We start from the raw sequence: 15,376 nt of genomic DNA, 5'->3' as shown, positions 1-15,376 counted from the left end.
GGGATTTGATGAGTGACATGGCATTTAGAAAGGATCCTATTTTATAGTCAAAAATTTAATGCCTCTTCCTTGTGTAATAAAATCTGTAGATATGAGTTTAAGCCTTTTTTTTTAATTTAAGCAGAAACTTCTGTGCATATAACAATTGTTACCAATGTAACCTTCTCTGACGCCATCAGGATTCCTTAGGAAAGTACCTGTGTATTCTTTGCTCATGTCACTTAACTTTTTCTTGCCTTTTGATCACTTATCCAATAGAAATACCTCTAATTTTTTTTATCAGTTTGCTTTCCAATTTTATTTCTATTTTTCTAGTGTATTTTATGCCTGAGAGAATAGAATGTAATATTAGATACACTTAATTAGTTTCCCTCAGGAAAGGAACCCAAGAGATCCCAGTGGTATAAAAATCAGACATTAATAAATTGGAACTTGAGATTTCAATACACTTTTTCTGGATTCACATAATTAATATTGGTAATAAAAACAATATAGCTTTATGTATTTCATAAAGTTTCTCAGCCAAAGTTTAGAAGGCTAATATGTTTTTCTTTCCTTAGTTCCTTGATGACTGTTGTCTTTATATTTGGATAGCATTTGTGTTGTGGAATAATTGATATTAAGACAAATCATATTTTTCTGCTAGAAGGTTAAATTCACAATGGTTCCTTGATTTCTGGCATATAAGTATATTTAAAAGAGCTAACCTTACTATATTTTTAGATGACATTTGTGTAATTGATATGATAGTATTATTTCTTAGTTTATTCATACACTGATACTTCTCTGTATTATAAAAATAGAAATATAATTCAGATACATCTCAATTCAAAAATCATAAATGTGTAAAATACCTTGAAATATTATTCATATATTTCTTAGTTGTTAGCAAATGATACACTAAAAAGCATAATATTTGTTTTTACTAATTTCTTTTACTAAAGTCTCTTGCACTTCCTGTGCTACCTGCATGTGTCAGGTTGATTCAGGTTTTGGAGAATAAATATAAGATTGCCAATTTTTTACAGATAGCCATATGTTGATACAGACAGGGCAGATAGAGGTTTACCTGTATAACCAGGAGCACAGAGGCAGTTGTATCCACCAGTTCTGCTGACAGAATCTTCTCCATCTAGACAAGGTGAGATTTCACATTCATTCATATCCAATTCACAGAGAGATCCATGGTAACCTGGCTCACAAATGCACATAAATCTAGAGAAAAGCAGGAAAATGAGAAGTTGTATGTAATAAGAAAAAGCATTTCGTATATACATAATGTATATGTATGTTTTAAATTTTAGCCTTTTAATTTAAATAAGTGGTAGTATTTTCTTTTCATTTTTTTTCCTCTGGAGGAAATACAAATTACCTTTGTTGGTTCACACCCTGGGAAGTTCCTCAAGTGAAATTCGAAACTGGTCCCCACAGATTCAAAGCAAGGAGAGCCAGGAGAAAGAGGCAAACCACTCCAAATTGGTGGGGGACAGGTTTAATATGCAAGGGAACTTACATTCCAGGCATGTCTTGGGCATCCACAAGACAAGAAGATCTTCACACACACTCCCCAAATCTTAAAAGTTTATATAAAAGCATTAATGAGGTTGTCATGTATCAAGTCCAGATGGTCTCAATAATGCATTACTCTCTCAAAACTTTGTCTAGTGGACAGAACATACATGCCAAGGACAAGGAGAAGAAATGAGTTGCTTCCTAATTGCCGGGATCCAGTTTTCAGGTCAACACAAGGTCATATCGTCTCAATGACTTCCTTCAACAAACTTCTAGATATACTTCCCCTTAAATGTTCTTTATGTGGGGAATTTTTTTTTAAAAATGAATGTATTGGGGAAAATAATTAATAAAACTTTGATAAATACTATTGAGCTTAATTCTGTACTGTATTCATTTTATAATTTATAATCATAAAACTTTATATCCTATGTTAACAACTGGGTATTATTCTGCCCATTTATTGAATGATATTTTTGATATAGAAGCACTCTGGTTAAATTTAAAAAATCATTTTAGCAAAAACAATCTCATTACTGCTTAATTCAATGGACAGATGTTGAAGAAATTGGATGCATTTCAATGATTAGATGCCAGGTTCAAAGTATCATGCATTTAATAGAGGAAGGGTCTTTCAAAAGCCTTGCCATTGAGAATGGTCATAACTATATGTGGCAGAGTCACCCTGAATTTATTTTAGTCTATTTCCGGATATTGTGTTGAACATATGTTTGTTTCAATATTTAGTCAATCTGTATCTATTTGCCAGATGATAGAAGACCAATTCTCCTGAAATGGAATTGTGATTAGTTTTAGTCGTGTGTGTGTGTGTGTGTGTGTGTGTGTATGATAAACCAATAAATAATGTTAAGAGAAAGCAATAATTCAATCTTTTAACTTGTATATTCATAGAGAAAAACATTCATGAGAACATGAGTAATTTCCATAGATAAAATTAAATTGAGAGAAAAATACACTTAGAAAAACAAGCTGTATATAGTTTTTCTTTTTCTTTCTCCTTTTGTAGAAGTCTATATAAAAGTGCTTTCCCAAGTTTTCTTGTAATGTTTTTGAAACAGATTTTTATTCTGATTTTTCAAGGGAACTCTTCCTAATTAACTTGTTTCAACATAATTGTAATTACAAAAACAACCACCAGAAATTTAACATGCCTCCTCTTTTGCTCATTCATCATACATTAACTAATTGAGTGCCAGACACTAGTCATGTACCCAGATCCAAGTGCTTGGATAAGGCTTGGGCTTATTTTTTAAATTCTCATAGAGAAGTTAGGAGCAGTGATATGTAAACATTACAGGAAATACATGCCAATAGAGGAAAGTGTGAAGTCCTATAAAAACAGAGCTGTTAGAGAAGGTGACAGGAAAGGTTTTACTGTTTAGTCAATAAAGAGTGGAGTTTTTGTACCAGTTGGACAGAAGGCATTAAAATTCCAAGTGCAATGTCATGATTGTGTAAAAAAGATTTGTATTTCTCAAGAGCACTCCATGTAACTAAGATTTTGACCAAAATCACTTTTTAGAGTGATCCAATTACTATGACTCTTGCATTTGTGTTCAAATAGAAAAAAATTTTTTCATCAAATATTTTGCTCAATATAGTCCAGAAGATGTAATGAATCTTTTAAATACTTTACTAAAATCAAGATATGTTCATTAATGATACTCTCATTGATTGCTGTCGTGTGTTCCCAGTGAATCAATGATGATTCCGAGGGATCACAGAGTAGGTAGGAGTTTGACAGTGTTTTCAGTTGTAGCAGTAAAAGGTACATCCGGGAAATAATTTTTTCACACTGATAGATTTGAAAATGGTGTATTAAAACAAAATGTATCAGATAATGACTTTGAACTCAATTTATACATCTGTTGCAAGTATTTAGGACACTTCTATCATACTTCCAGAAATTACTGAATCTATTGTTTACTCTAGAAGAATGAATATTAGAAAAATATTTTCGGACATCTTTCCTGTCAGTGATGGACTTATAATAATTATCACTGATTTTCTCAATCTATTATAAACATTTATTCATTAAATTTACAGAATTCTCTCACTCTGTGTGTATGTATATATGTGTTTCTCTTTTCCCCCTCTTTCTTTTTGAAAATCTGGAAATACCCATCCCTTGCCTTTTGCCACACAAATTTTATTTTCTGTGATTACAAAAAGGTTCCTGAATGGCTTCACTATCATGATCATGTACCCTAGAATCTGGAGATTTCAACCAACTTAAAATAGGAGATATTCTCCATTGATGCTTCTAAATTGAATCAGTTGTCTCTATATTCTTTGCCAAATAGTACTTTAAAAAAAATGTTTATTTTTTAATCTATTTTTGTTTGTTTATTTTTAAGAAAGAGAGCGTGAGCAGGGAGGTGCAGAAACAAGGGGGACAGAGGATCTGAAATGGGGTCTTGGCTGACAGCAGGGATGTGGAGCTCGAATTTATGAACCATGAGATAGTGACCTGAACAGAAGTCATAAGCTTAGCTGACTGAGCCACCCAGGCGTCCCCCAATAGTGCTTTTCTAACTCCTCATTTATTTCACATTTACTAGATGACATTTGACTGTTAAGATGGGCTTTTCCTTTTCATTAATTACTTCATCCATCCATCCATCCATCCATCCATCCCTCCCTCCATCCATCCATTCATTCAATTATGGATTTGTATCTAAATGGAGTCAAGACTTTTTATCTTATTCAGTGGGTCAAATATATAACTATTTTTATTTATTTGATGCTCACTTCATCTGAGAGTTGGATAGTAAGGACCTCTTCAAGTTTTCTCCTCTATCCTTTTGACATCTCCATCATTCTTTGAACAGTTTCTTACTTTCTAACATAAGATATTCCAGGTTTATCTTATACGTTTCCTTTTCCAGATCTAGAATAAGCCATTTATTCTAGAAGTCCTAGAAACCAAGTTATTTAGAACCATGTTATTTAGAAACCATGTTATTTAGAAACCAAGATAATTTCTATGTGTATGTGTATTTATGTTTATGTATACATATAGTTATGTGTATATAACTATATGTACATACATATGGCACATATATGCCCATATTTATATTTATTGTTGTGTGTGTTCATATGTATATATGTATATTATAAACACATACATATAAAAGTATGAGTTCATACTAATTTCCCAATTCTAATTTAACATAATAGGGTTCATTTTAGTCTAGCTGATTTCTGTATTTGCCGTTCTTTTTCTAACAATGAGAAACCTTGTTATTATTTTAAACATATTTACTTCCTCCATTAGTTAATGTGAAATGCTTTTCATGGTCTTTGTCTTCTTGTATGGTGAAGATATGAGATTCTTTTTGGTTTTATTCTTTTGTTTGTATGATTTTGAGGAAGTATGAGAAGATTCAGATTTTCTCAACTACCTAGAATTCTCTTTTGCTCATTTTTCAAGTTTTGCTACCTTCTGAACTTTAGCTTCCTGGATTCTTTTATAGATTTTACTAAAAGTTATTCATTTATTATATAATAATAGGGCAAATTTCCATGAAAGTCAAATCTTTATTTCAGAATAGAGCATCTACCTTGAATTTCTGTGCCTACCTCGTCTTTCCCAGAAGAATTGAAATGTATACATGTACTCTCTCCCTTCCTTACCCCCCACCTCCTACCTCCTTCTGTCTCTTCCCTGCTCTTGCCCCCACACCTCCTCTCCCAAATAGGAGAGATAGGCAAAGTGTAGCACATTGCCAACTTGTTCTCCGCACCTACCTTGGCCCTTCAAATGAAACTGCATAAGGAGTGTCTGAAAGGAATGCCACCAGATTCCTCCTCCTATTGGCCTCCAGCTAAAATATACAATTATTCAGCTTTGGTGTATGTTTCCTTCCATCATTACTTGCTGAGACCCTCATCCCTACAGTATTCAGATCACATCTACCTAGGCTGAGAGGAAAAAATAAAAGTGAACCTTGATTTTTATTAACGTCTTAAGTGACCCAGTTAATCTTATGGTAGTATTGAATTATACATTAAAAGTCTCTAAAACATTTTATTCTTTTGAAGAAACCCTATTCTAACAACTTTTAAAACACAAATATGCACATATTAAAAATCGCCTGTCCCAAAGCAACAATTAAGGCCATGAAATTAATAACATATTTTTGATAACATGGAAATTTCTAACTAAAAGTCAAGGCTTTATTTCATAAGTTTTAGTGGAATTAAGCTTAAATAGGTTGCCAAGGTATGGAACAATTTTTGTTCAAATTTCCTTTAATTTGATAGTGACCTTAAATTTTCCAGATAGGCTTTCACCATACTTTTCCAAAACTAAAATGAATTTTAACAGGTGACTTCTAAAGAAAATTCAATACATTGAAAAAATGTAGGGGTAAAGAACAGTAACTTCATTTTACATAAAGTGATATTGCCATAATGAAAGGAGAGGGAAAATGTAAGATAATCACATGGGCTTGTAGCTCTAAAATGTGTTCCTGCCTTAAATTCTTCCTTTATCTTGTTTTCATCTTATTTCAGATGAGAAACTAGTTAATAAGTAAAGAAATTGTTTTTATGCTTCTAGAAAGCTGAGATACTTTAAAATATAACGTTAAATTAAGTCATATTGTGAGATCCAAAATATAGATTTTAATGAGTTTTAATTTTAAAATGCATTTGGGGGTGCCTGGGTGGCTCAGTCAGTTAAGTGTATGACTTCGGCTCAGGTCATGATCTCACAGTCCGTGAGTTTGAGCCCCGCATCGGGCTCTGTGCTGACAGCTCGGAGCCTGGAGCCTGCTTCAGATTCTGTGTCTGCCTCTCTCTCTGCCCTTCCCCTCTCAAGCTCTGTCTCTTGCTCTCTCTCAAAAAAATAAACATTAAAAATATTTAAAAAAATAAAAATAAAATGCATTTGTAATATTAAGATTTAATATGTATTTATTCTAATAGATCATTTTATAAAAAATAGAGTGCAAAGACAAAAATAAAGTACAAAAACTGTTGCAGGTAAAACTTTATGATTAAAATGTGTTAGCCTTGGGGCGCCTGGGTGGCTCAGTTTGTTGAGTATCTGATTTTGGCTCCGGTCATGATCTCAGGGCTTGTAGGTTGGAGCCTTGCATTGGGCTCTGTCAGTGCAGAGTCTGCTTCAGATCCTCTGTCCCTCTCTCTCTCTGCCCTTCCCCCGGCTTGTTCTCTCTCTCTCTCTCTCTCTCAAAAATAAATAAATATTAAGAAAACAGCCCATGTCACAGCTATTAAAATTTTGAGAGAATTTATAATTCATTTTAAAGCAATTTATAGCTCTTTCTTGTAATTCTATATTGCATTCCTGAACCATAGTTCATTATAATTAATGACATTTCTTAATCTTAAAATGAACAAGCTATTTATATTTGTGACATGGGTAAGGATTATTATACTAAAATTTTATGACAAAAGTTAAATAAGTCTTTTAAATAATATTTTAAAATTTTAGTAAGTTTAATCTGTGTTATAATTTTTAATGAATAAAAGCATATTTAAGTATAAAAACATATATAATAAAAATAAATACAATGCTTGTAAAATTTGCACATGGAAAAACTATCAAATTTAATATTAATCTAAGAGAATAATAGACATGCTATGCTTGACATGCACAGTTTACTTTTTGTTTTGTTTTAACCTAGCATCTTTAAGATGCTTTACTTTAAGGTACTGTACATTCTGTGTATCTCAAGGAAAAGGAAGAAGAAAAAGTAAACCAACTTTTTTCTACCCAATATATTTGCTTAATAGAGTGATTACTTTTAAAATAGTCTTTATATGTCATTATAATTTTACCACACATGGGTGTGGAAACAATGGTGTGATGGAAAAATTTTCAGTAGATTATAAGTCATTTAGATTAATAACTGGTTTTTAGGCAACCAATTTATTGAACAATCTATTGATTTTTATCTCTTAAATATACATTAACCAGTCATTTTCAAATTTGTACAGCAAAGAATTGCTGAACTCATGGATATCACACACTGGTCAAAATATTCTTGTTGATGATTTCTGTGTGATAATCACATAAGCCATTTGGAAATTTTCCTTATTCCATATCCTTTGAATGGACAAAACACTGTTATAGTAATTGTTAGGGTGAATTCTTTCTTTAGCAGTCCATTTTCAGTAGTTAAATATTACTGTCAGTTATCTAAGTAAACTGATGACTGTGGCTTAAATAGACAATTCTAATGGATAACATATGTAATAAAGTCAGAAAATGTCAATTCTAATGTTCAGTTTGCAATAGTTTGTAGTTGAATTGGGGCTGTCATATCTCTAGGAATTCATCTTTAAATAATTAGTCATTAATTGTGCAGGCCTCAGCTTCAATAATCAAAAGAGAGAATGGAACAGATTAAAAATATAGATGCAATAACAAAGTACATTATATAATAATTAATATTTTTAATTATTTGTGCCTCTATAGTTTAATTTCTACTAAACATACAATGATTGGTTTTAAATGACTTGTTATATTATTTCAAAAAAAATTAATGGTAAGTTAATATCAACATGCTAAAAAACACCAAAAGAAAGTCCTGTATCAAAAAACATATTCTTGGAAAACAGAATGTGATTACCTATTTTTCAGCTGTTGATGATTTTTTTTGTCTTTGAAAGATTTTAATGCATTGAAAATGGCCTTTATTATAACAATGTAAACAAAGCAATTTTCTGAGACTAGAATAATCAACCCCATATACCCATCATCTATATTTAACACATCTCTATCTTTTTCCAAGTTGCTGAATGATTTTAAGGAAAATGTATTTAATGTATATTTGAAAACCCTTTGGATACATCCCTATTCATTTTTCATTCCTTTCTACTGGGAAGAAATCACTATTCTTGGGTTGATATGCATTCTTCCAAGTATGTTCTAAAATTTCACTAAATATTATATTAGTACCTCCAAAATAAAATATTTATGTATAAATCTAATAATATATGTGCATGATTCGTATGAGGAAAATTATAAAACTCTGATAAATGAAATCAAAGAAAAATTAAATGGAGAGATACTACATGTTCATGCATAAGAAGACAATATTGTCAAGATGTTAGTTTTGCCCAACTTGATCTCTAGATTTGATGAAACCCCCATAAAAATTCAAGCAGGTTATTCTGTAGATATTAATAAAACAATTCTAACAATTATAGAGAGAAGCTAACGACTCAATGTTGAGGAGAACAAAGTTGAAGAATTGAAACTGCCTGACTTTAAGACTTATTATAAACCTATAGTAATCAAGATAGTGTGGTATTATCAAAAGAACAGAAAAATAGATCAATGGAACAGAATACAGAACTCAGAAATATACCTACATGACTATTGTGAACTAACCTTTGACAAAAGACAAAGGCAATTCAATGGAGAAAAGATGATGCTTTTTTTTTTTTTCTTTTCAACATATGGTGTTGGAACAACTGGACATCCACACTGAAAATTTAAAAAAACTAGACACAGACCTTAAAATCCTTGTATAAGTTAACTCAAAATGGATCAAATACTCAATGAAAAATGCAAAATTATAAAAACTCAAATAAAGGACAAAATCTCAATGATCTTGGGTTTGGTTGCCTTTTAAATATGACAAAGAAAGAATTGGTAAGGTGGGCTTAATTCAAATGAAAAAAGAATGTATTCTGTGAAAGACAATGTCAGGAGAATAACAATAAAAGCCACAGACTGGAAGAAGATATTTGCAAAAGACATATCTAATAAAGGATTATTATCCAAAATATACAAATACTAAAAATTCAACAATAAGAAAAACAATCCAAATAAAACATGGGCCCATAATCTTAACAGATACCTCACCAAAGAAGACCTATTGATGTCAAATAAGCATATGAAAAGATGCTCCATATCATATGTCATGAGGGAAATGCAAATCAAAACAACAATAAAATACACTATACACCTTTTAGAATAGCCAAAATCCAGAACACTGACAATACCAAATCCTCATAAAAATGTGAAGCAACAGGAACTCTCATTCACTAGTGATGGGAATGCAAAATAGTACAGCCAATTGAGAAAATGATTTGGCATTTTCTTACATAATATTTTACTAAATAATGTTATATACATTTTCAGAGGAAAATCGCCTTGGGGTTCCAAATATTTCCTGTTTATTATATAATCATCTTTGAAGGATGCCTGTGAATAGAGGCCATGACACCTCCATTTCCTTTCTTACATTTCCAATTACTGGGAAGGGCCTTTGGAAAAAGATAATGGTACTAGGCAGTTCAACAGTAATCAGGTGGTCAAATGTCATATCCAGAAACCTCCAACATCTGTTTAATGTCAGGAAGAGGCTGTTTCAGGCAGTATATTGTATTGGCAGCAGTTTTTCCTATATATGAGCCAAGCTTGAAGATTAAGATTTACAAAAACTCTTCAGCATTCTGTATATTGGTTGCCAGACTGCTCACCATTAGTAGTTGGCTATTTTCCATCAAGCTTTTTAGGATATTCTAAGTTTGATAAACACTTTGATTTTATCAGCTACATTGCAGAGTCAACATCAACTTTATAATCAATTTGGTTCTCTGTAAATGAACTTATAGTTTTTATGTTCATGAATCTACCACAGGGTTCTCTTTTAAACAGAGGGCATTTTGTCTGACTTCTTCCTCTAACTCTTTTGAGATCTCATATTGGAACTTGGAAGAGTGGTCTTCAAAAGCCATAAAATTAATTGATGTGAAGCACCTTCATTTAGACTTGTAAGATCATTTTGATTCTACTATTCATTTCATTCATTTCATTCTCTCTGACTCAGAGCTGTCTCCTAAGTCTCACAGGGAAAATTGGGAATGCTAGGCAGTTTGTGACCCAGGCTTCAGTTTGCATATTTTCTGTGAGTTTATTTTCCAGTTACTGATCCTATCTTCTGTTTGTTGACAGCGTTTTTTGTTTTTTGTTTTATTTGTCTTTTTAATCTTAATTTTTTACCACTCTTCTTCCTGGCCACAGCTTCGCCATGGGAAGAGTGTTTGCCCCACACTTTCAGGCATGGCTACGATTATGTTTTTGTACAGTGATCTACATACAGGTAAGGATAAAGGGCACTATTTCAGAGCCTAGGGCTTAAGAGGGTTTGCATGTTTTCTGCTTGTTCTCTTGAATTTCTGCCACTCTGTGAGAAGAACATGCTAGTCCAATAAAAATGAGAGACATTAGGAGCAACAGACTGGCAAACTCTTCTCCCTCCTCAGCTAGGTCCCAGAGAAATTTAGATGAACCCAGCCTATATGATAGCCAAATACCTGTAAACCACAGATGTGAAACTATTAATAATAGTTATTTTTTAAGCAGAATTTTCAGTTGCTGATAAGCAACAACAAACCTGTATAGTCTGTATAGTAACTTTGAAGGAGTTCATATACCCTGTAGACAAAGGATAGATATGGCTAAGGAACTTAAACCTTTGAATTCACTTTAAGCTCTATTAGTGGTAGAGGCTAAACCTCTCCTGTGTCTTACGGAATCTGTGCGTTTTTGCATATGGGCCCTCCTCTATATTCTGCTGAAGGAGTTGAGTTACAAAATGTTGCCAGTTTTCACTCGCTCATGCCCCATCATTTCTCATTGGTTCCAGCCCATAAAAAGGGTTAGATTCCAACTTTGCTGATGAGAGATGGAAACCCTTAACTGGGAACAGCTATGCTATATACCCAAGAAGAGATGCATAACCCCACCAATCTGTTTTGTCACAAAGTTGGGGAGCATGTGTGGGATTGAATCTAAGGTAGTCAGACCAAAGGAGAATAAATATAAAATTTAATGAGCTAAATGTGTTAACATGGATGGGAAGAGAAGATTCAGTGTGCTAATATTAGCATCCTGGGTATGGTGTTAGATAAATTGGCTAATCAAAAACAGGAGTTAATTTCAGCTTAGATTAGTGATGTAGAAGTGCCAGGGTATTCTTGGTATATATTAGGAGAAGTTCACAGGCTTATTGTTATGGAAATTGCTTGAATGGATCTATCATGTGTCAGCTGTTCAGTTGCCCCTTAATTTCTATCCCAAGAGAATAAAGGAAGGCATTCCTATCTCCTAGGAAGAAACTGCATTCACCCAGGAGGGCATTTTATTCACCAAAATGAAGAACAGGGTTGGTGAGGGAGCACCAGTGTCTTAATGAAGTTTGTGGTGATTGTCCTTTATAGGCTGGAGTGAATGTGGGATGTTAAAGTAAAATTGGGTTCCCCAGTATAAATTAGAATAATGGGATCCAAGAATGGATAAAAACTGTTGGATATGCTTGACTATAATATTTAAAAATGAGGAAATAGCCACATAAATCAGAGAAACATAAATAGAATTAAGTATGTAGGTCTGCAGGACAGAAACACAATTCAATTTGCTTATGTAGGGATTCCTAGCCTCTTACACAATTACAGACTTATGCTATGTCATGGACTCAGGGTCTCAACTGAAGGACAGTAAGTCCCTTTGAAGAAGGATCTTGTCATATAGTCACAGGTGTTTCATGTATCTTCCTGAAGGTTTCCACAGAGGATTCTGAGGCCATTTACCAGTATGATTGCGCATTGATGAAAGAAAGATATTCAGGCCTTCTAAGTTCCTGGGAAACGAATGGCCCTAAACTTATGCTTATCTTTGAAATACTCTTTCCACCAGTAGGAGTGCACATTTATTTAGGTCTGGTAGATGGATCATAAATCCATCTTTTGTTTTGTTGTTTTATTTTCCCCCAGAGTCTCTGAATATATAGTGTAGTCAATATACTTAGTAATAGAATTTCCACATTGGAATAAGAACTGTTACGCAGGAAAGCCCAACTGGAAGGTCTTGAAATGCCCCTTTAGACTTATCAAGGTTTCAAACCAAAAGCAATTCTGTATCCCTATGGGACTTGTAGTGATTAGTGTCCCCTTCAAGCCTTGTGAGTTACAGGAGTGGTGATTCAAAGCATGTTTCTATTTACTTCACTAGATTAGACAGTGCAAAAGCCAGATGGCCATACAAAATAGTAGAAATAATAGAAGATTATCAGAAACTCAAGAAGGTTGTGATATAAATTTTGAGAGCAATTCTAGATGTTAGATCTCTATTAAGATAAACAAATGTAGCCCTTGGTGCCTGGAGAGCAATAGTGATCCGGCAAATGAGTCTTATTTATCCTAATCAATGTGTGTCCGGTTGAATTTGTCCAACTGTTTTTTTGAAAGATATTTTAAAAGACCTAAATAAAGACATAGCAATTCTTTTCAAATTGATCTACAAATTCAATGAAATCCCAATAAAAATTCTACCCAGTCTTTGTTTGCTTGTTTGAATGTAGGGATTTATGTGGAACATGTTGATTGTAACAGAAGAAACTGTCCAAAATAACTAAAGCTTCTGGAAGAAGATTAAAAATATTGCATTACCAATATTGAGATATTTCAAAGTTAAGTAACTAAGATTTATGGTACTGGCACATAGATAGCTAACTGAAATAAGGAAACAGAATAGAGGCAAAGAAATAAACATATTCATTGATAGGGATTTGATCTGCAACCAAGAAGGTGTTGTAGGTCAGGCCAAGCAGTAAGTAACAGATGAACTTATGCAATACATATAGCAGGCACAATTGGTATAGCATATGGAAAATGAATGTAAGATTCCTACCTTATACACGCACAACATACCACACACACACACACACACACACACACACACACACGCACACACTTTCCAGATAAATTGATTTAAACGTGAAGGGTGAAACTTTATTTTATTTAAAAAAAAATTTTTAAGTTTATTCATTTTTGAGTGAAACAGAGACAGAGAGTGAGTGGGGGAGGGGCAGAGAGCCAGAGAAACACAGAATCCAAAGCAGGCTCCAGGCTCCAAACTGTCAGCACAGAGCTCCATGAGGGGCTTGGGGCTTGAACTCATGAACCATGAGATCATGACCTGAGCAGAAGTTGGATGTTTAACCAAGTGAGCCACCCAGTTACCCAAAAACTTTAAATATTTTAAAAGGAAATCTAAGCAACATCTTTTTGTTATAGAATAAACTTTTTTAAAAATATTGAACCAGTTTTGAATCCCTGGATTAAATCTTACTTGATCATGGCCAACAGTTTTTTAAAAATCTATTATTGAATTGAGTTGCTAATATTTTCGGTTTTTCCTTTTATTTTTTGTTGTGTCTTCATCTGTTTTCTTCTTTTTTTATGAGGGTAATGCTGGCCTCATAGAATGCATTTGGAAGTTTTCCTATCTCTTCTATTTTTTGGAATAGTTTGAGAAGAATAGCTATTAGCTTTTCTTTAAGCAGTGTAAACATTTTAAACAAGATGAAAAATGCAACCCATAAGCACACATTAATTTGGTTAGATTAAAATTAAATTTTAGCACTCAAAACATCATAAAGATGGTGAAATGTCAAGCCACAATCAATAGAATATTTTTAGTACATACAGTACAACTAATGAAAACAGTAATAATTAAAACACATAAAGATTCTTACAAATCAATAAGAAGAAAACATAAATGGGAAGATGCCATAAATAGACATTTCTAGAAAGGAAAAATTAGGGATTCCTGGGTGGCTCTGTTGGTTGAGCATCTGACTCTTAGTTTTGGCTTGGGTCATGATCTCATGGATTTGTGAGTCTGAGCCCCGTCTGCAGCATCGTGCTGAGAATGTGGACCCTGCTTGGGATTCTCTCTCTTCCTCTCTCTCTGCCCCTCCCCGACTCAGGCTGTCTCTCTCTCAAAATAAATAAATAAACTTAAAAATTGCATTAGGATGGAAAAATTAAATATTTTGAAATAGCTGAAGAAATGCTTAAAGTCATAAGTTATGATGGGAGTATAGAAAAAAAAAACACAGACAAGGAGATACAATTTTGCACACAGCAGATAAGCCCAAATGAAATATGTAAGAATGTAAATAGGGACATTTATTCACTTTTGTTAAGAGTGTGAATATTCCATTTTCAAAGTGAATTGAAAAAAAATGATATAATACATGTGAAAACATCTACTCAATAGTGCAATTATTCCATTTTTAGATACCAAACTAAGGTAACATTAGTACTTGTGTATTGGGGAAATATTTGAAAACCGAAATGATATTATTATGTCTAAGAAAGAAGAGTCAAATAAACCAGATATCTATGATCAGGAGAATGATAAACAAATGTTGGCACATGTTTAAATGGAATATTCTACAACAGTTAAAACTGAGCAACTGATACATGAATAATGCAGAAATATTTAACAAAATGAATTGTTTCTGAAGATGATACACAATATTATTTCACTTATATTAATATGCAAGCTAAGTGTTTTATTGAGGCAGGCATACAAATGAAATGGTTAATGCTGTATATTTTTTAAGTGTTTCAACGTTTTTTTTTTTTGTTTTTTTTTTATTTTTGGGACAGAGAGAGACAGAGCATGAACGGGGGAGGGGCAGAGAGAGAGGGAGACACAGAATCAGAAGCAGGCTCCAGGCTCCGAGCCATCAGCCCAGAGCCTGATGTGGGGCTCAAACTCACGGACCGCGAGATCGTGACCTGGCTGAAGTCGGACGCTTAACCGACTGCGCCACCCATTTTTTGAGAGAGAGAGAGAGAGAGAAAGAGAGCATGGGTGGGGAAGAGGCAGAAAGGGAGGGATGTGCAGAATCCGAAGCAGGCTCCAGGCTCTGAGCCATCAGCACAGGGCCCCACAGGTTCACGAACCTGTGAACTGGGCTGAAGTTGATCATGACCTGGGCTGAAGTCCGGTGCTCAACTGACTGAGCCACTCATGTGCCCCAACTTGATAGTGTATGTTAAAGGC

The 15,376-nt window shown here is 33.5% G+C and overlaps 1 protein-coding gene across 1 annotated transcript in view; it reads right to left on the bottom strand.

Moving 5' to 3' along the window:
• The window catches only part of LOC109248239 (protein eyes shut homolog), a 301,776-nt gene that overhangs the window by 87,727 nt on the left and 198,673 nt on the right, over positions 1–15,376 (bottom strand). Inside the window, exon 8 of the mRNA XM_053905309.1 lies at positions 1,070–1,215. Coding sequence (XP_053761284.1) covers positions 1,070–1,215 — 146 coding nt within the window. The remainder of the gene's footprint in view (positions 1–1,069; positions 1,216–15,376) is intronic.

This window comes from Panthera pardus, unplaced genomic scaffold, assembly GCF_024362965.1.
Source record: "Panthera pardus isolate Hobbes unplaced genomic scaffold, ASM2436296v1 HiC_scaffold_17, whole genome shotgun sequence".
Taxonomy (NCBI): Eukaryota; Metazoa; Chordata; class Mammalia; order Carnivora; family Felidae; genus Panthera; species Panthera pardus.
This window is presented reverse-complemented; position numbering and strand designations above follow the sequence as displayed.